The 24,633-nt window shown below is 38.9% G+C and overlaps 1 protein-coding gene across 3 annotated transcripts in view; it reads left to right on the top strand.

Annotated features, from left to right (window-relative positions):
* The window catches only part of MORC3 (MORC family CW-type zinc finger 3), a 29,879-nt gene extending 5,461 nt beyond the window's left edge, over window positions 1-24,418 (top strand). Inside the window, exons 3-18 of one of the 3 annotated variants that reach the window (XM_052673892.1) lie at window positions 3,957-4,089; window positions 5,195-5,409; window positions 5,704-5,851; window positions 7,758-7,905; window positions 8,891-9,022; window positions 9,316-9,435; window positions 9,848-9,945; window positions 14,146-14,250; window positions 14,363-14,485; window positions 14,588-14,662; window positions 15,392-15,428; window positions 17,131-17,318; window positions 17,886-18,708; window positions 19,111-19,274; window positions 21,428-21,488; window positions 22,130-22,242. In XM_052673892.1, the coding sequence (XP_052529852.1) occupies window positions 3,957-4,089; window positions 5,195-5,409; window positions 5,704-5,851; window positions 7,758-7,905; window positions 8,891-9,022; window positions 9,316-9,435; window positions 9,848-9,945; window positions 14,146-14,250; window positions 14,363-14,485; window positions 14,588-14,662; window positions 15,392-15,428; window positions 17,131-17,318; window positions 17,886-18,708; window positions 19,111-19,274; window positions 21,428-21,443 (2,525 nt within the window). In that variant the 3' untranslated portion in view covers window positions 21,444-21,488; window positions 22,130-22,242. Of the gene's footprint in view, window positions 1-3,956; window positions 4,090-5,194; window positions 5,410-5,703; window positions 5,852-7,757; window positions 7,906-8,890; window positions 9,023-9,315; window positions 9,436-9,847; window positions 9,946-14,145; window positions 14,251-14,362; window positions 14,486-14,587; window positions 14,663-15,391; window positions 15,429-17,130; window positions 17,319-17,885; window positions 18,709-19,110; window positions 19,275-21,427; window positions 21,489-22,129 lie in introns of all 3 variants that reach the window. The other 2 variants (XM_052673890.1, XM_052673893.1) reach the window with 2 other exon arrangements.
* The last annotated feature ends 215 nt before the right edge of the window (window positions 24,419-24,633 follow it).

The raw sequence follows: 24,633 nt of genomic DNA, 5'->3' as shown, positions 1-24,633 counted from the left end.
TTTTCTGTTAGATAAGGCCAGAATTGCCAGAAAGATGGAAATCATAACCGTATGACTATGGGGAGGACTAGATGTTTTGGTGATGAGTCATGGCTGAAAAGCTAAGTCACTTCAGCTGTCTTATCTAGTCATGCCATACCTGGCTGGAATTAATAAACATATGCAGTGTAAGGCATGGAAGCGTGCCTTCTTCCTTCCTTTGGCCTCTGTTTCGTCATATCTTTGCTTTAAAAAAGATCTGCAGAACCACAGAATCGTTCAGGTTGGAAAAGACCTCTGAGATCATCAAGTCCAACCCATCCCCATTGTGCCCATTCACCATGTCCTCAAAAGCTCAGCTCCATGCTCCTCACCAGGCCCAGCAAACCCTTTTGTTCAAAGGCTGTTTTTGGCAGTGCTTTTCTTTCCTTTTCTTCCATTAGTTGGCGTGTTCATTAGGAAAATACCAGAAACTTCTCAGGCAGCTTGTGCTTCTAATTCATTTTCCAAATGCACAGTGAGCCAAGAGTAAATTTTTTAAGGTGAATTTAATTGACCTTTGCAATGGCATTAGGCAGATTGGCTTAAAGTCTATTAGAGTATAATGTAACCTGGTGAGATTTTAGGGAAGGTTATTGGAAAAACCTGTTGATTCGGATTGCTTTTTGTCTTCCTTCTCCCTTAGCTTTTTTTGTGCAGAGAAAAGAAGCATGGTTTATGACTGGAAAGGCACCATAGAATCATAGAATCACAGAATGGCCAGGGTTGGAAGGGACCTCAAGGATCATGAATCTTCAACTCCCCTGCCATATGCAGGGCCAAATCATTCAGGTGGAAAATGACCTCTCAGATCCCTAAGTCCAACCCTAAGTCACACCCAGTGTGCCCACTGCCCACGTCCCTCAGGGCCACATCCCTGCAGCTCTGGAACACCTCCAGGGATGATGACCTCACTACTCCCTGGGCAGCTGTGCCCTTCCTTTGGAGAAGAAATTGTTCCTACTAATATCCAACCTGATGAGCAGATGGGGACGAACTGAAAGAGATAAGGGAGGAAAAGAGCAGGATGGGCACATCCTATCTCCAGCCACCTCCTGGCTGGAAGCTCCCCACATGGGGGTGCGATGCATCCCTGCGTGCCATGAAGAAAGCTGAGGAGCCTTGGGCAGCCAGGCAGAGGGTGAGAAACACCAACCCCCCTGTTGTGCTCAGCACGTTGCTCAAGCAGAATGAGTCCCTCAGTGGTTGTCTCCGGGGAGGGGACATGCACACACCATGTGCCAACACATCTGCAGCTCTGTGATGTGTTAGCATGCATCCAAAGGCACAGCAGTGACATGACTAGTGAGTCATTTTGGTTTTGTGAACTGTCTTTCACATGCTATGTGCACAGCTACATCATATGCCAAAAGTCAAGCAGTATTTATTGGGCTGTGTTATGGAGGCCTGAGTTTTCTTCTGTCCACTCGTTAAGATGTTAATGATCTATATGCTGAAGTTTGCTTTTTAAACTCTAGTCCCTAGTGTCAGTGTTTGGTAATTATGTTGCTGATTTCTGCTAGACCTCAGTCAGTTTAAATGTAAGTGAGCTATTGATGCTATTTCCAGGGGAGAAGTTAAATGGGACATCTAGAGAGAGTTGGTGAGCTAGCAAATCAGGAAGCTTGCACAAAGTATGGACTTAAAATATTTTCAGTCTAATTGTACTTGAAATGTTTTATTGATGCTGAATTATTTTTATGAACTTTTTCACTGTGGGTGCAATGTGTAGTGTATGCTCACAGACAGCAAGCTGTGAGCTATGATTGCTTTCTATGGCTGCTGTGTTGGCCTGAGCTGTGTATTTCTGCCTTTCAGTTAAACCTGTGAAACAAATAGTGAGGCAGGGACACAAGTTCTTTCACAGCTCTTTCAAATCCTGCAAATAGGGAGTTTAAGGTAAAGCATTTTATACTTCTGTGGAAGTGGTGCCTCCTTAGATCTGAACAGCTTGCAGTAGCAAGATGTGTGTTTGTGGCTGTCGGCTCTGCTGGTAATGAAGTGGAGCAGCAATAATTTTTTTCACTTAGACCTCCAGTACTTGGGCTTCAGGCTTTTGCTTTTTTTTTAATGTCTGATTTCTCATTTAGAACGTCCACAGTATGTAAGATATTTTTGTAGCTATGTATATGTGCCATCATCTGGAGTGTGGACAGTAACCTCGCCACCAGCCAGTCAGACGAGGTGGCTGGAAGTGAATTTTGCAACAGCTGCCTGGGATGCAGAAAGCAAAAGTAGAAACTTGTCTGGTTTTTGTTTCCTGTTCTCTGTTTCAGCTACTCATCTCAACCAAAGTTTTTGGCTGTATATTGCTGTCATTCGTAGCAGCTGGAAAATTTTTCTTGTTTTCAGGCAAGGTTTGCTGGCTTTTGATGGAGCTTCTTGATGGTAATGTTTTGATCTACTGAAATAGTAAGCTGAAGAATACAAGATGTAAGGGGTCCATAACACCGCTTAGTTTTGCTCACTCAAAAGGAATTCAGATAGCATCTAAGCGATGTTTAACTTTTGCTAATTCAGAAGGAATTGCTTAGTTTAACTTTTGCTAACCCAAACACATTCCCAAAAGGAAGCCTTCTCAAGTCAGCAGAAAGGGGCCAACAGGAGAACAATGGAAAGGGGAACAAACAGGATAACAAATTGCAGAGGCACGCAAGGTGGGAGAAGAGCTCAAAATTGGGACAGAGGTCAGAAGGACTTGGTGAGGAAGACTACTGACTTCATCCAGGGATGACCACCAGGTGGGGAGGAAGACGTCGAGCCTTCATCCAACGAGCACCAGAGGAAGCTACTGCATTAGGGGAGGGACAGTATGTAAATGAATTCCCAGAAAAGTAATGAATATGTCAATAGGTCTTGGGAAATACTGCTGAATATGTATGGGCTTGGCTTATAAATGTATCGAGACCCAACCCTCTGGTGTGCAAGCTAGGAGGAGTGATCCACCTTGTACCCTGCGTGTGGCGCAGCACGAAATAAAAATGTATCTGCTCTTATAACCTTATGTCGTTTAGAGAGTTTGATTCTGCAAATCACTACTGTTTATAACTATAGTTATAAAGAGGATAGTATTGTAGGAGACTTCATTTTTAGCACAAGTTTCCTTTATTAAAAACTTCTAATAAAAAAAGATTTTTATTTCAGTGAAACTTTCCATGACTTTCCTGAGGAGTCTGAGTGAGCACATAAATCCTGCAACTTCCTGAAGGGAGGTCGTGATGAGGAGGGGTTTGGCCTCTTCTCCCAGGCAGCAAACAGGACCCTAGGAAATGGCCACAAGTTGTGCCAGAGGAGGTTTAGGTTAGACATAAGGAAGAATTTTCTCTGTCTCAGAGTGGTCAGGCACTGGAATGGCTGCCCAGGGAGGTGGTGGAGTTGCCATCCCTAGCAGTGTTCAAGAGGCATCTGGATGAGGAGCTGCGAGGTATGGTTTAGTGCTTGTGGTAGCAGTGGTAATGGGAGGATGGTTGGATTAGATGATTTTGTAGCTCCTTTCCAACCTTGTTATTCTATGATTCTGTGATCACATATCTGACTGCAGAGATGAAAAGCCGCTGCAATTGGAGAGCTCCTTTAGTTCACTGCACCTCCGCAGGGTCGTTGGATTACCACAAGTGCAAAATTGAGAGCCCACAATGCCATATTGCACAAACATTTTTTGATGAAGCACAGCACCATAATAAAGTTAGAGACAGCAATTCCATATAGTTAAAGCATTGCAAGACTAATGTTTGGCAGATAGATAGTGTGTGTATGTATGACTACCAGATAAGGCTGTGTTATGTGTCACATAAGCGTTTAAATTACTTTGAGAGTTGCTTTTTGGCATGTTCACTGGAATTAAGCACTTTCAGTGCAAGCGTGTTTTAAGTGTTTACTTTTCTATGATTCCTTTTTTTCTTAGTATCCTGTTCTTGTTTACTTTTCTCCCACTTCAGATAACGCTTATGATCCAGATGTGAGTGCTAAACAGATATGGATAGACAAAACAGTGATAAACAACAATATATGCTTGACGTTCACTGATAATGGAAATGGTATGAACTCAGAGAAGCTGCACAAAATGCTAAGGTGGATAACCTCTTTTGTGTATTTTTTTCTTGTCACAATTCCAATTTCTGTTTTTGTTACTGTTAAGCTTAACTCCTTTTTCTCACATGTAATCTATGCTCATTTTTCTGTTTAGCGCTTTTGAGGGTGAGTGATTACCCAAGTGAGGCTCTAGAACAGAGATGCTAGTACAGCTTTCATATAGCTTTGGCTGTTTGTTTTATCTCCTAGTTTCCTTTTATCCTTTCCATCAGCATTCCCATTTACTTTTCTGTGCAGGGCATGTGCAGTGTAAACTCTGTAGTGCCTTTCAGTGGAAGGAGAATGTTTTCCACATTTGAGCATGCTTTAGACTAAGTTAGTAAATGAGAGACAAGGGAAGTTCAGTTCAGTCCAATTCTTTGAAGTGTTGAAAATGTACTATGGAAATGTTAAAGGGAATTAAATTGATGCTGTTATAATTTTTACCTTCTAATATCCTATAGTATTTGAAGTGTACTTTCTGCAGTTAGCAAACAGATTGCTGTTCAGGTTCTCTTCTGTTATGAAAGATATTTGTCTGATTCCAGATAAGCCTCTGGATATAAATTGGCGGAACCTTGAATTCAAATGACTGTTTTTCTGCAATATACCATAATTAATAGCTTATTTGTCAAATTCCATGCTCTGTATACAGTTACACATTTGTCTTCAAGTGTAATGTGTAGTTCACCTGTAGAATATATGTGGATTGTGTATATTTAAGCAAACGGGGGGAGTGACTAAAGAGGAAAATAACATAAGGGACTTTTTCCAGTATTCATTGCAAAGCCAGTGGATAAATATTAGAAACATATGGGAATGTACCTTTGTATGATTACAGGCACATGGTGTCTTTTAGATAATTAAAAGATGAATCTAACTTTCTCCAAATTCTTGTGTCGTGATTTTAGGAATATTATACAGGTGTTCTCACAGTTTGTGTTGCTGTGCGCTGTTTAATTGCATGGTAGTCCCTGATCTCTAGAACAAGAGATGGACTCAATGTGGTTAAGTCAAATGTGATGCACCTTGCATGCATCTTCTGGGTTTTCAGTTGTCTGGGGGGCTTTTTACATTCTTCTAATATCTGTTTTTTTCGTATCAGCTTCGGCTTCAGTGAGAAATCTGTGATGAATGGCCGTGTTCCAGTGGGACTGTATGGAAACGGGTTTAAATCAGGGTCGATGCGCCTGGGGAAAGATGCAATAGTCTTCACCAAGAATGGAGAAACCATGAGTGTTGGTCTCTTATCTCAGACTTACCTTGAAGTCACAAAAGCAGAACATGTCATGGTTCCTATAGTGACATTCAACAACCAACATATCCTTTTGACAATTTCCTAACAAAAAGTTGTGTGTGTGTGTCAAATGTGGTTGGTAACATCATTAAAGGGAATCTCCTTGTCGTGTTTTAGAGATGCATTCTAAGATGGGCAGAAGATTGTTGAAGCTATAATGTGTTTAAGAACTTTTACATTTTTTTGGAGCTCTGTATTTGAGATGTGGAATGAGAGCCTCTGAGTGGTGCAGGATCCTATTGCAGAAGTTTACTAATCTTCTGAATTATTATTTTTTAAGTAATACTTAAGGTTACTTTCCTTAATGTTTTGCTTACGACAGATAAGTGATCCAGCAGAATCCAAAAACAGTTTGAAGGCCATCTTAACACATTCTTTATTTTCTACTGAGGAGAAATTAGTGGCCGAACTAGATGCTATAATGGGGAAAAAAGGAACAAGAATCATAATTTGGAATCTCAGAAGGTAAGATGAGGCCCAGTTTCTCATATCTTTCATTTGCATTATCTCTTCAGCGTCTGCAAGTACACAAGGATTTTTTTGCAGAGTAACTCTAGAAGACTGGATGGAAAGTTAGCTGCAGTTGGTGAAATTAGACTCAAATTGTTTGGCCAAAGGAGAACATAAAGGATTCCATATTTCATTTTGATACAATCTTTTACTATTCCAGAAGAAAAACTGAAATAGAGTATTTATAAATCTGGTATCTCAAACCAATTGGGAAAGACTTGAACCTTTCTAAACTTCTTAAATGTTTTTCATAGTAAAAACAGAAGTCCAAGTAAATAGATGCAGTTCATTACATTTATCTACATATATATATGCGGGATTATTCACAGAAGAATGGATTTTCAGACTTGGTAGCTTGGAGTTGCTGTTTTCTTTCTTTAAACAGCTGCTGTAGCAGTGGCAGCTGGATGTTATCGTTTCTCATCTCCTTTCCCTTTCCTCCTCTTATGTGGTTGCTGCTCCCTTACTTAGAGGGAGCCCATATGATGATCCATTGGAATAATTTAGCTTGCTTTTAACAGTGATGGAGCTAGTTGTTTGGGAATATGTTACCTTGTTTTCTGCTCCTGAGTGCTTTGTTTACTGCAGTTTTGAAAACCTGAAATAGCAAGGTATCTGTAAGAAGCAATTTCAAGTGGTTTTATGGGCCAGTAAATTTGGCAGGAAAATAGTTTATTCTTGTCTGTCAGAAAAAAAAAAAAGGATGGAGAGAAAACTCATTCTGGGATACAATGGATTAAATGTTACAGAACAAAACAAAACCTCAATCAAAGCTGATGAAAGGCTTTCTTCTTTTCCTATTTCATTAATTTCTTCTATATTTTAGGAACTTGCATCACTTTTAGCTTAGCAGATTTTTATGCAAGAAAGCTGGAGGTAACAAAATCTATATCTAAATGTTGTGCAAAACTACTGCTAGTGCAATTAAATAAAAGAAACCCTCTGGTGAGCAGTAAGAAATTGTGATGAAAAATTACTGAGTTAGGGAGTTGTTGTTTGTCATTCTCACAGCAGTAGGAATCTTAGGCAATTGTTCTCAGTAACACTGAGTGCTTTTATTAGTGAAGTGCAATTAGAATAAAGTTAGAATTTATGCAAGTTTTCTTTGCTAACATTTCTCTTATATTCCTTGGGTTTCTAAAAGAAGCTATTGAATGTTTTTGATTTCTAGCAAGTCTGCAAGGAAAGTTATTATGATGCAGAGGAATTGTGTTTCTTTTGTGTCTTTCCTCTTGTATCTCTGTGATATCCCCTGGGTCTGTTGTCCATTTTTAAAACCTGAAACACTCTGGGGGGAAAAAACAAGTGTTGAGAGGGCAGGCATGTCTCTCTGCACAGGGTACAAGATGGGTCATCTCCACAAATCATGCAACCCTAGGTTTCACATTTTCTCCTATTTATAGTTGAAAATTTTTAATATGCACCTATCTAATAAGCCACACCAACCTACTGCGTGTTCACAAGATGATGGTAGTACAAGGCTACGCAAACGTAATTGAGTCTTCTGCACTTCTGTGGGAGCCTTCAGTGGTTGCCTGGGGAGGTGTCTCCCTGCTCAATTTGTCCATGCTTGGGCCCAGGTTTTCTGAGGACACCTAGTTTTCATCTGGTCTCTACTGACTGACTGCTGTTTTGGATTTGCGCTCCTATTTCAGGGACGCTGCTCTTATGATAGAAGGTGTGTGGTCAGAAGGGATATTTATCATCGATAAGCAGTCCATTCGGAAGGTAGAGCGGAACTATAAACACATGAGCAAACACATTAATTAGGCAGAAGTGACAGGTATTTAGTTATGAGATATCAGCTTCACCTCAATCTTTTTTTTCCTCTCATAATTAGATTTCTTTTCTTATTTCTTAGAGATAAAAATGATAAAACAGAATTTGACTTTGACAAAGATAAATATGACATCAGGATTCCAGAAGACTTAGATGAAACAGGGAAAAGAGGATATAAAAAACAAGAGAGACTGGACCAGATAGTTCCAGAAAGTGATTACTCGCTAAGAGTATGTATACTTTTTTTTTTCTCATTTATTGTTCTGTGGAAGCAAGGTGATGTATGCTTTTGTTTTAATGCAATATGCCATACTGTGCAGGTGTTGATTGAAAAAAAGACAAAGTCAGAATTTAAACGTTAGGGCAATGAGCCAACAATATTTGGAAAACATAGAATGTGTTTGTGGACTTCTATAAACATCTGCTTTTTTGTTTTTGTGTTGTTTTTCTTTCAGAAGAAAATTTCTGTTTGTTTACATAGTCCTGCAGATATGGTGTAGCTAGTTTTCAGCTGGCAGTGTCCTCTTTAGGTTCCAAAAGAGATCAAGGAACTATAAAGCAGCTGTTTCAAGACCTACGTATAGAAAAGCCCTAGCCCTGAGTGCAGGCCTATTGCAGCCGTTACACTACTGACCCATAGTCTCTGAATATGTTTCTTATAAGAAAGTGCACCTGGAATTACTGGGTGTTCTGAGTGCTTCTGAATAGTGTTGTAAGTACTGTTCCAGCTCAAATACAACATTCAATTAGTCTAAGGCTCACTGAAGTCATAAATCTGTAAGTCATTTGGAATAAAGTTAACAGCTGCTTTTTATTTTTTTTTTTTAAGTCTGTGATATAATTTTTGAGTTCTAAATAGGGAATAAGAATATAGGCTTGTATATCTGAACACGATTAAAAGCTCTTATAGTAGTAAAACTGTATCCTCAGACACCTGCCTTGTTTACAGAAGTTCTCTTTCAGTTACTTTTAATGTGATTTGTATTATGTATGTGCATCTGAGTTTCCTGTATTTTGTGGAGTCAGGTTGGAGGAGCTAAAAAATTTCTTCGTAACATCTCAATTAAAATCTGGATTTGTCTTTCCAAGCATGGTAAATTTTTACAGTACCCATTTCTTGAGGTTATTTAGGTGTGTGGGGTTTTTTTTAGGTGGTGGCAGCGAGGATCTCATTGCTGTTGTTTTGAATAATGGGAATTATTGTATGTTTTGTAGGCTTACTGCAGTATTTTGTATCTGAAGCCAAGAATGCAGATCATTCTGCGAGGACAAAAAGTGAAAACACAGCTGGTTTCCAAGAGCCTTGCTTTCATTGAACGTGATATATATAGGCCAAAATTTTTGAATGTATCCTTTGTTAATGTGATGATTGCATGCTAAATTTAATGATGAGTTTTTGTACGTAAGCTGTGTAGATTCTGCTGGGAATGTTGCAGCTGTCTTTACGGCTGTTCTTTAATTATTTTGTAAATCTTTTCTGTGAAGATGTACCAAAGGAACGATCTCAATACTTAAATGATGGAGAGGGGAAAAAAAAGAAAAAAGAAAATACCAGGACCCAGTTAAGAATGAGCCCTCAAAGTATATATATATTTTATCACATGACATTAACCAGACTTTTCCTTAATATCCAATAAAAGGCTAAAACAGTAAGAATTACATTTGGATTTAACTGTAGAAACAAAGATCACTATGGAATAATGATGTATCATAAAAACAGACTCATCAAAGCTTATGAAAGAGTTGGCTGTCAGTTAAAGGTAGGAATTTAAGCGGAAAAACAATGTTGTTAGAAATCACTGTCACTCAAATGCTTTTTAAAAAAGAATACGGGTGAAAACTAGTGTGCTTTTGTAAATACACCTTTTTCATTTGGCATAGCAGTTAATAATTGCATTGTGTTGCACACAGTTCTTTAATTTTTGAAACTAAGCTTAATGTGTGAGACATAGAATTTGGTGTGCCTTTCAGAACAGAAAGACAGATGGATTGTAGGGCATTTGTTCTTTTTGTCTGGTGGATTTGTGTCAAGAGTTCTATTGGAGACTATTCATAAAGCAGGAGGTTATTTTGACCTGGTGGATATATAAATTATAATTACTTCTGTCAAGATCTTGGAGTTTTAGTGTAGGATTTGTTTTGTTTTCCCTGATGGATCATAATTTTTTACAGGCAAACAACATGGGTGTTGGTGTAGTTGGGATTATCGAGTGCAACTTCCTAAAACCAACTCACAACAAACAAGATTTTGACTACACAAATGAATACAGGTAAATGTGTATTCTTACAGACTTCTTGTCTCATAGTGTTGTTCTCTGGGAGATACTTACCATAAAAGATTTTGTCCCTTTTAAGTGGTAAGGATACTTGTGTTCCATCATTAAACTGCATGACTGTTTTAAACAGTAGGGGTAGGATGTGAGCATATATGCTGATCATAGCGTGTTCATTGCCATCAGTGAAATCAAGGGTACAGTGCTCACCATTATTAAGCAAATGCCCTAAAAGCGGTTGGTTGCAACTCTGCCCTTCAATTATTGTGGGATGAGCCCAGAATAACTAGCTTAGATTTGGATATTCTGTAGCAGATGGCTAAAAGTGTGAGATATGAATCCCACATGATTGATGATTCATGGAGATTCATCACGATTTCCTAGGGGTTGTTTGTTTTTGTCTTTGTTTTTGGACGTTTTTCATTTATTGTTTGTAGTTTCTTTCTTAAAAGTAGACTTTAATGTCCTTAAGTCTACCTGACAGAGCATTTAGAAAATACAGGACACCCTGAAGGCAGCTGTGAATTGGAGTGAAGCTGCAATGAAGCTACATCCCATCAATCAATATCCAGTGTGTTACTTGTTATAGCTGCACTGTAAACCTCATTGAGAATCTAATCTGATTTGGGGAAAAAAAAAAAAATAAATTAAGCCAGATGAATTGTCTGGTGTGTTTACAATGTTCTTCTGTGAATTGACTGCACTGCCATTATGGAAGGAAAGGTTAGGGAGGGTGAGTTACCTCAGCAGAAAAGATGTCTAGGGAAAATCTCCAAGATGCAAACATTGGGAATTACTCCACTGTGTTTTCTTTCCTTTCAAGATGATGAGGCTATTTTCTATCTTCGGTGCTGCTTGTTGCTAAGGAGTGTTAGGAGCAGCTCCCTCCCCCAGCAGTTGTGTCCCGGATGCCCCCTGGCCCAGAGTTTCTGGGGCCCAGAGTCTCTGTCTTCCCTGCCACTTTCCCATTTGCAGGCTTAACTAGCAGTGAAGTTGAGCACGTGTCTCAGAGATGCAGACACACAGAACACTGATGTGGCTGGCGTGTTCCCTTCAGCAGCACCTGTGTATGGGATGTGCATAAAGTATGGATGTAGACAGTCACGTACCCTTCTTTTTCCTCAACAGATAAGAGATTGAAGGTCACTAGTGAAAGTACACACTTTATATCTGTAAGCATATTGAGTACCATCACGGCCCCTCTGATCACTTGATACCCCTGGCCCAATTTTAGGGTCTTCTAACGCAGTCCAAAGATTCACTGTGTGCTGGCTGGTCCACCTTATTGCTCAGTACAAATCAAGGCAACATGCACTCTTAAAGAAGCATAGAATCATTAAGGTTGGCAAAGGCCTCAAAGATCCCCCAGTCCAACCACCAGCCCACCCCCACCATGCCCATGTCCTTCAGTGCCACATCCACATGGCTCCTGAACACCTCCAGGGACGGTGACTGCACCACCTCCCTGGGCAGCCTGTGCTACTGTCTCATCACTCTTACTGAGAATAAATTTATCTTAATACACAACCTGAACCTCCCTCTAGCACAGCTTTTTAATTCCCTCTCATCCTATTGCTAGCTGCCTAGAAAAGTCTAACCCCCACCTCGCCACAGCCTCCTTCAGGTGAGAGCAGTGAGGTCTCCTCTGAGCCTCTTCTTCTCCAGACTGAACAATCCCAGCTCCCTCAGCTGTTCCTTATAAGACTTGTGCTCCAGACCCCTCACAGCTTGTTGCCCTTCTCTGGATGCTCTCCTGGGCCTCACCTGGAGCAAGGGGCCCAAGATTTAACACAGCACTTGAGGTGCGGCCTCACCAGTACTGAGTACAGAGAGAGGAATGCCTCTTTAGTCTTGCTGTGAGGACTATTTCTTCTGAGTTTGCTCTTTCTAATATAAAATACTGTCCCCACAAGGCACACTTGTAGGTGCTTCTGGACAAATGAGCACAGACAGACCTAGTCTGTCTCTAGTAGCTGGCACCTGTTTCCACTCATACGCACACGTCTTACCAGTAGCTGGCACTTAGTATTTGCAATGCTTATACATGTGATAGAGTGAGATTATGGAGAGAGTTAAAATTCAGTAAGCAGATAGGGTAGGCTGCAGGGATCAAGCACAGTGAATGGTTGGTCAAGTATACTGCCCTGCCATGTTTTATATGCAACTTGCACTTTTTTATACTCTTTTCTGTCTAGCACTCCCCTGGCACTGTTTCTGTCTCATCCTTCTTGCCCTGCATGTTAGCATGATTCCACTGACCTCTCTTCAACATCTTGGGCCTTCAGAATTGCATCTTTATCTGTTTCTTGATAACACCCAGTTTTGTTTCTGATCATTGTCTTTGTTAATACTAGTTAATCAGGTTTTATGACTCTGTGTTTGTCTCCTTCCTTTTCCTTATCCTCCCAACTGAAAAAATAAACATTCTCACACTCTATGTATCCTTACCATTTAGCGTGACTGACCAGGATTGTTCTTGGCACTGTCTCCCTTATCATGTGTCAGTCCGGTTTGTCTCTGTACTTGTCTATGACCAGTCTCCTTTGATTGGATGTGCTTAAAAGAGCACATCTCTTCCTCTATATCCTCAGACTTAGTTTCACTGTGGACTTAAAAATTTTGAGATGTAGACTCACAAACATAAGTGGTAGTAGACTTTGGCAGGAGACATCATAACCTTTTTCAGGCTGTGCATTTTGCCCTTCAGTCAGTTATTGGTGTTCCCTTGAGAAGGACAGCTGAAAAATTCACAAAGCCTTTCCTTAATTGCCTGATTGTATGCAGCTCTGCATATACAAGTAACCCAGAAACAGTATCAGAGTACTGTAATAAACTAAACTGTTTATTGTAGTAGTTGAGGAGTTGTGGCAGGAAAACTCCGGTCATTCCTGCCATTGAAACCACAACTTTCAGTGGAGGAGGAGCATGATCGGTAGCTGGCAGTGTAACTGCTGCAGCCACTACAGTTCATTCTGCCTGTATTTTTAAATAGCTCGCTGTATTCTTTGCAGTGGTGATGCCAGCTTCAAGCAGTTCCTGTGGCTGCAACTATTGAACTAGCAGAGCTGTTAATGAGAACGAAAGTTAAAATAGACCAGGGAATCATTCTCGTGCTTGTTGTTTCAGTACAGATGTTCCTTGAACCATTTCTTCTGTGGTAGCACTAAAAGTTCCTTTGGCAATGGATGTGCCACAGCATAGGCACTGCTATTAATCAGGTTTTACGCTGATTCTACACTGGGTTTCTGCAAGTTGACACAGTGAGCACTGATTGTGGGGTTTTTTTGTTGTTGTTTGGCACTTGTACCATGTATTGTGAAGGTTTTTTGATTATTTCTTTGCTTTACAAAAGATTGCTTCTACATATTTTTAAAATGTAGATTTCCATCCCAAAACAGAAACGTAGTACTGGTGCTGTAATGTTGTGATCAGCATGAGCTGACTTGCCACTCTCCCTTCACCAGAAGAGACGTGATTCAATCCATGTGTTGCTGTTCATTTCTGCCCCTTTGCTAATTCCTTCTTCAGGCACCAAAATTCGTGACTTGAATTCAGAGGTGTTCTAGATGGAAACTTTCTGGGATGGACTAGGTTCCTTATTCTTCTTCCACATCACTTTTTCCTGTGTGCCAGCTCTAATAACAGTTGCGAAATGGTTGGATTCCTGATCAGAAAACTAATCCAGCTGAAAATTAATATGGGAAAAAAAACCACCCTGCTTCTTTCAGCACCATGTAGACTGTGTACTACACTGAAATGAATGTATATTTGCAATGTCAGTTAAGTATTGCTTTATGCCAGCCTAGAATGATTGTGAGCCTGCAGTTAACAGATATACGTAGCCCAGTGCTGGACTGACAGAGGAGAGGCAATTTTGTACTTTTTTATGATTGAAATTAAGTTAATGGATTGGTTTCAGGTTTTGCGTTGTACTTCACTGTGCTTCTGAATCAAGCATTTTATTTCAGTTTAAAAACTGTCTGCATCCCAAGTCAAATTTCTTGTAATTTCATATCCTACAAACATTTGTTCCCACAATTGCAAACTTCTGGGGTTTACAAAAAGTGAGAAGCTTACTATTGTGAAAATGTAAGTATTAGGGTGGTTCATATACTTGCTATTTCACTGTTCTTTATAAGCACTCTTTGTGTGCTAAGATTTTACTATTTCAGGTATTGTCTGAAATTTTGTTTTCAGGCTTACAATAGCAGCGCTAGGAGAAAAGCTTAATGACTACTGGAATGAAATGAAAGCAAAGAAAAATGAGGAGTATCCATTAGCTTTACCAGTTGAGGAGATACAGTGAGTATCACTTTCAAATAGAAGAATATTGCATACTGTTATTACAGCTTTATTCTTGATCACGCAAATAAATTGTTCACGTGAAAGTTCTGATATGTTTTTTCCATTACAGAAAGCAGCCTGATCAGACATGGGTGCAGTGTGATGCGTGTCTGAAGTGGCGGAAGCTACCAGATGGAATAGAGCATTTGCCAGAGAAGTGGTACTGCTCACTGAACCCTGACCCACAGTTCCGGTAAAATTATATTGAGCCCAGTATCTAAGCACTGCTTTTACTTTTTATTTTATTGCTTAATGTAAGCACATATGTTAAGCTCTTTATTTTTCCTTAACTCAGGGATTGTCATGTGCCAGAAGAACCAGAAGATGATGACTTAATACATCCCACATATGAGAAAACTTATAAGAAAAAGTGAGTACTGGAGACTTTCAAGCTCCTAGAAAAGGAGCATAAAAGCTAAACACACTTTTCTCTCACCTGTGGTATAAATGCAGCCTTTCTAAGAATTCATCCTTTCAAAAAATAGTACCCTAAGGTCAAAACCTAATCACAGCAGTGAATAGATAAATAGTGTTTTTCTTTTCTCTGTTATTGGCATGTTGACATGATATTGAAGGTAAAGAGGCCTCTATCATTTAGTAACAAGGAGAATAAAGCAAAAAGTTGGTGTTCAGGTACAGTATATTAGAGAAACAAGTCATTATGGTTGTTAAGAGCCCTTGCCTGGGTGACTACTATTTTCAAGCAGCTGAAAACCTCAGTAATATTTGTTTAAAGAATTTGAGGGTTCTTAGCTAAGATGCGTGGGGGAAAAAATGACTTGAGCAATCTTAATGAATTATTGGTTTACATTCTGAAAAGGGCCTTCACTGTTTTTCAAACTTTTTTTTTTTATTTTAATCTGAGAGGGATGTTTGAAGTTTAAATTCAGCTTAGATTTAGCTCAACTAGTAGCTTCTAAGGTCATGCAGAAAATTTTCATTCAGTGAAGTAGAATGTTGAAATTCACTGTGTATAGCTCAAAATAAGATGTTTAGTTTCAGATTTAAGTGAGGTTGCTTTGGTTTCACCATTAATTAACATTTTGAATCTAAGCTCTTTTTTTTTTTTTTTTTTTTCTTCCCCCTTGCTCCTGTGCAGAGACAGGGAAAAATTGAAGAAGCGCCTGGAGTACCAGGTAACTCTCCTTGAACTTGATGGCAAACCAACTTTGGTAGCCGTTATTCTTTCTGGCACCACTTCTATGCAGTTTGATCCAGTGGGCTAGGCTTTGAGTTAGTTTGCTTTAAATAGTGGCCAGCTGATTAGGTCAACAACCTTTTTGATAGCTGTATAGGCTGTGCTTACTCTTGGTAAACCAGAAATCCCCCGTCTCTTCTGTCCAATGATAGAAGTCAGCGGTGCATTTTATATGTTGTACTGAAGAAAGAGTTTGAAGGGGATGAAGCTGCTTCACAAAACAGTACTAGAAAATAATGTCAGTTGCTGCTACTTGTTTTTATAGCACAGTATCTAATTGTTGGAAATGGATTTTCTTGTAGAGGGATATGTGATAAGGATATAAAAGTAAAGATGCCCTTAAAAAGGAGTGGGGGAGGGGTAGAATTTGTAATAGCTGTGTTTTTGAGAGTTTGTTTTGCTAGGAGACACTCAAATTCAAATGGAGATGCAAATAAAAAATGGCTTAGTGACAGGAGTATACAGATTGGGACTCAGAATCAGGTCTCTGAAGTGAGACGTAGCTTTCAAAGTAACTGAACTTCAGACCAATCAATTTTTGGATAAAAGATTTTCCACATGCTGTTCTAACCTATCTACTTGATTGTATCAATTTTCCTGCAATTAGGTTAATCCAAGTAAAAAAGTTATTTCTAAAAGTCCAAAATGAACAAAATACTTAAATATTTTACGAACAGAACTTATTATTGGCAGCTGTAAGAGAGATTTCACAGAATCACACAGAATCACCCGGGTTGGAAGGGACCTCAAGGATCATGTAGTTCCAACCCCCCTGCCTAGCAGGGCCACCAAACGTACACATTCAGATCAGGTTGCCCAGGACCCCGTCCAACCTGGCCTTGAACACGTCCAAGGACGGGGCATCCACAACCTCCCTGGGCAGCCCGTTCCAGGGCCTAACCACTCTCCTTGTAAAGAAAATTTTAGATTTAAAATTTTTATTTTAATTTTTATTTAAAATTTTAGATTTTTAAATTCTAAAATTTCTGTCCCATATTTTGTGTATGATGGTCAGACTTCAGACATGGGTACAGAACAGGCTGGAAAAAAGTACTCCCCAGGATTCTACACGGTACCTATAATAGGTATTTCTTGGGAAACGCTTTAAGATCAGACAACAAATCTCTGCATGGGAAGGAGTTTGCAGCTGTAGTCTTCTGAGAAATCCACCAGAAGTCTGTAATCCAGACTTAAAAAGCAAATTGAACAAAAGAAAACAAAACAAAACAAAAACAAACAAAGAACCAAGAAACCTTGCTACTCTCAACTGTGCTATGATTATTATTTTTTTTAATACATGACTTGAAACCAGCATGGGAAAGACATGAAGGAAACAGTTAACATCAGTAGAGTTTAGTTGTGTTTTCTGTTCTGTCTTGTTTGTTTTCTGTGAATGTGATCATTAAGCTGATAACTTTTTGTTTGTTTGTTTTTAACAAGGGTTATAGTCCGCTTTCCTTACTGCAAAATATTGAGTTGGGGCTCAAGGAGAGATTGCTCTGTGGAGAATCCTTGCAGAATACAGAAGAAATGTCTATCGTAATTTCAAGTGTTTTCAGATAGTTAGTGGGACTACTTGAAACTTATTCTGAAGACTCTACTAACATCTATTGCTTTTCATTCTTAACGTTATCTTATAGATCAGTAATGAAATGCTTTTAAAAACACCCGTTTCCTCAAGTAAAGACTTTAGAACGTTCACACCTGTGAGTGGAAGGGAAGCTGTTCCAAGAGCACTTTTACCAGAAACATCAAATGCTTCTGTCAAAAGACCTCTGCTTGTTTCAAATAGATCAGTATCTTCACCTCATTCTGATTCTGATAACAGGTTAGTGAGCCTGTACAAAATAGATTTATTTCTAAAATTAGTAATTTTTAAATGAAAGAATGTTGTCAGGTGTAATCCCATCTTTGGCTCACAGCTGCCAAAGTTCATGTGTCACTTTTTGGTAATACAGGAAGAACCATGTTAATTAATGATGCCTAGAAACCTCATGAAGAACAAAAGAGAGAGCAACAAAAAGAAAATACTGTATGTCAAGGAAAATTGCTTAGTGACTTGCCTTAATGTAGGAAAATACTGTATTGTGTTAACCTCATTCTACAGGATGTTTTCCTTAACCTCTCTTACAGGTCTTCCCCACTTCAAAAATGTTGTGTCTGTCTCAAAATAGTATATGAAAGTAATAATCTAGTGTGTGGATTTCAGCCATTGTTTTTACAGAAAAGGTATTTACTGTGACTAATAATCTTAAGATGCTCTTCAGGGAGACATCCCTTTCTAGTTATTGAGTAGCAATTTTGAATTGCATGTCTAGACACATTTAAACATTGTTTGAAACAAATGCCTTTGCTTTGAGCAATACAGTAATCAGATTAATGCGTTCTTCTTCAGTCTGAAACGGAAGATACTCATCAGTGTGACACCTTTAACTATAAAGACACCTCGTTTAAATAACAGGCCATTCAAAAGCCGTGATGATGATGACGATGTCATTATTTTAGAGGAGAGCAGCACTCCAAAGCCTTCAGCAGATTCTGATGTTCCAGTGGTAAAAACTGAATGTATAAATGTCGACAAGGAGGAGCAGAAAAAAAACAGTGATGTAAGAGAACCCTGCAGTGCAAGTACTTCAGAATCAAGAAGTGAACAGCTGACCTCTGCAACGCAGACGGAGGTCCCAAATTTGGTTGTTAAAAAGGAAGAGGTGGAAGATGACATCGATATTCCAGTTCCCAACGCGGAAACGGAAACTAACCGGCACAGTGTAAATAATCTTCCTGAGACATCTGCAGATCTTGGAAACGAACTGAGAAATCAGCTGCAATTAGCAAACAAAGAGAAGGAGATGTACCAAAGCAAATGTGAAGCATTAACTAAGCAAGTAGAAACACTGGAACAGAGGATACTAGAAATGAACAATAAGTATGTGAAAAAAGAAATGTGCCATCAGTCAACTGAGACAATTTCTTCAGTTGCAGAAGAAAACGTTCATGAAAGAAGTTTGGCGGAAAAAACCCTTCTCTATGAACAGGCCTTAGAAGAAATAGCAAAACTGAAAGAGCAATGCAGTACTCTGCAGAACTTAAAAACTGAATGCAGCAGGTGTGCTGACGGTGAAAGTAAGAGTGAGGTAGATGAAATTGCTGTGCAGCTGGATGATGTTTTCAGGCAACTGGACAAATGCACCATTGAGAGAGACGAATACAAAAGTCAGGTATGTTAGTTAAAACAGAGGCATATTTCAAGCAAAGAATTTAACTTTCCATTTTCTTAGATGAATTCCAGTTCACAATGTATTGTATAGTTAAATTCAGTCCATTCATTAATCAAACCACTTAGGAGGGTGGGGAATACATACAATCTAGCCTAGAAACTTTTGTTTTATTGGATTCCATTGACAGCAGTAAGCAAAATTCAGAGAGTCTGACTGCAGGCTAAGAGTGCAGTGTGTTCAACTGGCTACTTTGAAACAGTCTGTATGATACTGTAGTTGCAGCATCATAAAATGTCACCAGATATTAACATGTCACCAAAAAGCTGATTAAAAGCAGTCCACGAATGTTTATTTTAAACAAACACAACACGTTGATGTATAAAATTATTTATTTATTTGCAGGTGGAGCTACTGGAAGCGGAGAAAAATAAAATTGCCTGTCAATGCGAAGAACTTAAATCAGAAATTGCAGAGTTGAAAGCTTCAATCCCACAAGCAGTAGCGCGTGCAAATGATTCTACAGCCAGTAATGTAGAAGACACTGTTAATTTTTCTGATGGAGAAAGGTATCAATTTTCTTCTTCCTAGACTACTTCGAGTAAGATTTTGGTTGGCTGATTGTACCTAAAAAAAAACCTTGACAAAGATCATGTCTGACAATCATATAATAAAAAGTGGTTCTTGGAATTATTTTTGCTGCCTCTTGTGACTTCTAAGTTGATAACACTTATACTTCACCTTTTCATCCGCTGATTTTGTTTTAGTTTTGACTTATTGCTGCTTAAACAAATACTTGACCACTGCTCAATAGAATGTCATACTGTCACTTTAAATGCTGAAAATGTTAGAAGAGTTTCTAGATTCTAGCTTGTAAAACAGGCGGAAGAAGAAAGGAGAGGCAGGAAAGAGGGAGGGGTGATCATTAGTTTATGCTGTGCAGATGATCTTTGCTTTTACATGCTATTTTTATTTCTTGACTCAGTAGTACCATACCGCAAAGAGTTTGTTTTCAGTTTTGGAACTGATTTGACCTTTCATGTAAGAACTTGCTGCAGACCAATCCTCTGGAACTGTGCCAGTGTCCAGGGTGTATCTTTGAACTAAACAGAAGTTTACACCTCTAAGGAGGGATCTTGCTGCTCTCTGTTAATAAAAAATAATAAACACATAAAAGAAGTACGCATACAAGATGGAAGCAAGCAAGCACGGCACACACAAGTCCATAGAATCAGATGAAATGTGTCAGAGAGAGCTGGCCAGATGATGGAGAGTTGGCTTTGTGATGATATCCAAAAGTCTGTGGCAGGTCCCTGATAACTGGTTTAAATAAAAAATAATAATTAAAAAAAAAAAAAAGAAAGTTGTCATGCCCATATTTAGGGCAGGCAAAAATGAGGATCTGAATTACAGACTGGCCAGTACAAGCTCGGTTCCTGGGAAGACCCTGAAGCAAATCTGCCTGGAAGCTGCGTGCAAGCTCATGATAGTCAAGGTGATTAGAAACGATCAGCGTAGATTTATTGAGGGCAAAGATTGCCTTTCCAACTTGGTAACCTTTCCATTGAGATGACCAGCTCGGTGGATAATGGGAGATTGGGCCTTCATTTTAGGAAAGCTTTCAAAATAGACTGCCATAATATCATAATCAAATTTTATGAGATATGATTTAGATTAGTGGAGTAGCTGGTGGGTTGTAAAACCGCTTAGCAGACTGCCAATCTGCTAAGCCTGGGCATCAATATGAAGGCCAATAATTGTTAATGCCTTCATTAATGGCCTACGTGACAGAGTGCAGTTAAGTTTGGTGAACTCACAGCGGAGCTGAGTTGGAGGGAATCACTGATACCCTGGATGGTAGCAGTAATATAGTGGGACCTTGAGAAGTAGGAAAAAATGACCGAGAGAAATGTTGTGGAAGCTCAGTAGAGGCAGCAGTGATGTTCTACACTTTTGCTAGGAATCATCTCTGCAGCTGGACAAGCCGAAGTCCTGGGCTGTGGTGGGGGTGGATTAGAAGATGAATGCAAATCAACAGTGCCTCTTGTGGCAGGAGTGCCCAGTGTTCTGCCAGCAGTTGTATGGCAGAGGTTCTTTCCCTGTGCTGGGCAAATGCAGAGTACTGTGTCTGCTTTGGGGTTCCCCACTATATGAAGGACATTAGCATATATGAGTAAATCCACTGAAGGCTGCCCAGATGGTTAGGGGCATCTTGTAAGATGCTGAGGGAAGGAGCTGCAACAAGAGAAGGCTGCCTTAAGATCTGATATCCTAATGCTTTCTGCAGCTGAATGAAGGTGTAAAAAAGGTGAAGCCTGACTCCTCACTAGCACAGTGGTGGCATGAGAGGCAATAGAAACAAGCTGCAAGAAGGGAAATTCTGATGAGACAGAGGAAAAAAATAATGTTCATAGTGAGGGCCCAGGATAAAGGGTCCGGGGAAGGTGGTGGGATCTCCATCTGTGGAGATTTTGAAAACACAAGAAGGTTGTAAGCAACCTTATCTGAAATAACCATTTTTTGAATGTTAGGGGTTGGGGGGAAGGGAATGGATGACCTCTGGAGACCCCTTTCAAGCTAAATTTGTTTGGGTTTTGTTTGTTTTTGTTCTGGGATTCAGCCTCCCCTGCATCTGCAGCATTTTACTTTCTGTTTACTGCATCTGACTACTTCTACATAGAAGAATTAGAAATTGCATGCATTACTTGTGGTGTACTTACAGGTCCTTTGGGATGTAATGACTCTATGAAGAATGGCTACTGGAGATAATAAAGAAAATAATGGTAAAGGAAATGCTCAAGAGAAGGGATGAATGACTTAGAAGCAGTTTGACCAGGAAGAGGATAGGGCAGTGGAATCGTGAAAGAAAGCAAAAAGAGGAGAAATAGTATTTTCCCATTATTAAAATTGCTACTTTGTCTTTATGTTTTCAAACCTTTGGACAAACCACTTTTTCATACCTTCTCTTTTTTTCTTTCCTCTTTGTTTTCTCTTCCTTTGCTCCCATATATGGTGGTAGTTGGCAATTCTAGATGTATTAAATATTTTTAAATACTGGTTTGAGAAATAAAAAATTATTGTAGTATAAAGGGTTATGCCAATGTTTATTTGCTAACTTCAGTAGGAGTATCCAAAAATACCTTTCATCCATTCTGGGAAAGGCAGAAATCTTAGTATTTGTTTGAAATGAAGGAAATACACACCTTCAAAGTTAAAACTCGAGACAGTAAGCTTTGAAAAAATGATAGATCTTGAAATTATCTTGTTGCAGTTTCAATTGCATAAGCTCTCTGTTGGTTTACGGAAGTCGCATACCGACCCTTTCTATTATTGAATGTTATTTGAAACTTTGTTAATTAACATTCTGTGTATTTGGATGTGAAGCTTCATCCACTTCTAAACATCTCCAATTATTTCTTCACAGCCTGAAACTGCGCTCCCTTCGAGTGAATGTTGGACAGCTTTTGGCTACAATCATGCCTGATCTAGACTTGCAACAAGTAAATTACGACATTGACGTAGTGGACGAGATTTTAGGACAAGTTGTAGAACAAATGCATGAAATCAGCAGCACTTAAGATACTAAAATTTTCACAGAGCCCTACTTGATCTTCCAGTATAACCTTTATATAAGTTCTGAAGTGTAAATACTTCTTCTTCGCTTTATATATTTCACAGTTTGATCAATAAATGTATATACTCTGTACGTTCAGGTGTTACCACAGATGCAGTGGGTAGTATCTTAACGTCCTCTTAAATGAACACTGTCAATATCGACCAACCTCGATGTACTTAAAGATTTTGCTTTTAAAATGTATTTGTAATTAAATTTGCAAATATTTTTATGATTAAGAATGTTAATACTTTTCTACAAAAGTTTTGGTTGATTTTTGGTCTTATATATGCATTGATACTTGCAATTTTTTTCCTCATCCAAAATCCTAGCAGTGGAATATATTAAAAATGCAAAAAAGGAACCTTGTTGATTTTCTTCCCAGAACAAACCTCAGTAACTTTATTGTAAACTACAGTATTTTCATTGCTATCAACAATGTTGTGTGTTGCATTAATGGTTTAGAAATTTAACTAATAGATGGAAATTTTGGCCATATTGGCAGTATTTATTGTCTTACTACCAAAAGAAGAAAAATTCCTTAGGGGTTTTATCCTGAATATGGATGATCTTTGACAGCCTTTTGGATTTTCTGGTGTTGCTAGAAGACATTTTCTGTACATAATCTTGCAGCATAAACAAATCCATGGGATATTTCAGCCTTACCAGTCTTGGAGACCACATGCCTGTTTGTGTCCTGCCCGTATTACTTGATTGTTACTTCCTCGTTCCAAGAACCAGATTGTATTGGAGTGCAGTCAGATTGATGATTGGTTCTACCCCATGGTTCCCAGTTAAACACAGCAGTACTAGTTTATAAGTCCAGTATGTTCCAGTATGTGAGTTCAAGTGGTCAGTTTTCACATGCAGCTCTTGCCTGCCTATTTTCCAAGTCAAAAGCAATTGGTGATCTGTTGGAGAGAACGTAAACAAAACTAGAGTAGGATTCCTGGAGGACCTCTGCTGTAATACCACCTCTTGAGACTTTAAAGCCTTACTTTAGAGCAGCCCAATGCAGAAAATAATTGACCTGGAGGTCTGTAATGTATACAAATATTTGCATATTTTATCTCTGAAGAAAAAGTGTTGTAGCATTAAGCGAGCAGTCTGCCCTTGAGTCTCTCAGTATGAGGCTTACCTTTCAATCACAATGGGCCATGCTGCACATAAATGTCAGGCTACTCAATCCTTGTTTAACTAGTCAAAGTAGAAATATTTTGAGAAAGAGAGGCATGTTTTCTTATCTGTGGTGTCAAATGACAGAGTAAGCTAAAGCTGAAGATGTTCAAATGCGATTTGTTTATGCTATCTTAATGTTTAGGCATCTTTTATTACAGGTAAGATAGGTGACTCCTCTTTTTTCCCTCTTATATAGTCACAGTAATTATTAAGCCACTAGTTTTATTATTACAGTGGTGACAGTATTCTTCTCTTCAGCCAACTGCATGCTTTTTCCATTGAGGTCATCAGGAATAAGGGGTGGGCAAAGAGCCCATCTACCTGTTATCTCTGGTGGCATTCATCATCCAAACAGCGATCAAAAAAAAACAGTTTTTGCTTTTAAAAAAATAAAATCACGAAACTGCATTCAGTGTTTGTTCCTAGGAATTGTCGATTTTGTAAAGCCAAGAATTGTGGCTTTTGCACTGTTAGCTGTCCATATTTAATTGGATTATGTTCCGTTTAGTTGTAGCTCAGTTTTTTCCAGTGGGCAGTACTTTGATTTCAGGATGCTTTCTGTTCCAGTATGCCAATAAGGATAATGCAATACTGCTTTGCTTCATGATGGCTAAATTGAATGTTTGATTTTTGGAGAGGTGGCTGTAATGTAACTTTTAAAAAGTTTTTCTTTTTTTTTTTTTTTGCTGTGTAGTTTTCCGTTCCTTCATCATTATTTATTATGTTTCATCAGATTCTGTAGTTGAGTTTATTGTAGATGACATAAAATATAGCGTAAGTCTATATTAAAAATGGAAAAATTACAGTGTACGTTTACACTTTGAAGAACAGTGGACTAATGGAAATGCTTTTTATTTGTCAAAATGTATTTTTTGTAAAAAATGAAAATGAAAAAATAAATCTGAATTTGCTGGATCAAAACTTGTCATCAGGTGCTGTGTTTCCCTTATAAGCAAGTAAGACTGTTACCGGCTTTCCTTATGTATGATGCATGTGGGCTTGTTTAGCTTGTAAAAGAAAAGGCTCTGGGGAGACCTCCTTGAGGCCTTCCAGTGCTTGAAGGGAGCAGATAAGGACGGGGAACAACCGCTTATGAGGGTTGATAATGATGGGACAAGGGGGAGTGGCTTTAAACT

Source organism: Tympanuchus pallidicinctus, unplaced genomic scaffold, assembly GCF_026119805.1.
Source record: "Tympanuchus pallidicinctus isolate F22 unplaced genomic scaffold, pur_lepc_1.0 scaffold14, whole genome shotgun sequence".
In the NCBI taxonomy this organism is placed as follows: domain Eukaryota; kingdom Metazoa; phylum Chordata; class Aves; order Galliformes; family Phasianidae; genus Tympanuchus; species Tympanuchus pallidicinctus.
Note: the sequence above shows the minus strand (reverse complement) of the source record. Positions and strands in the feature narration are given on the sequence as shown.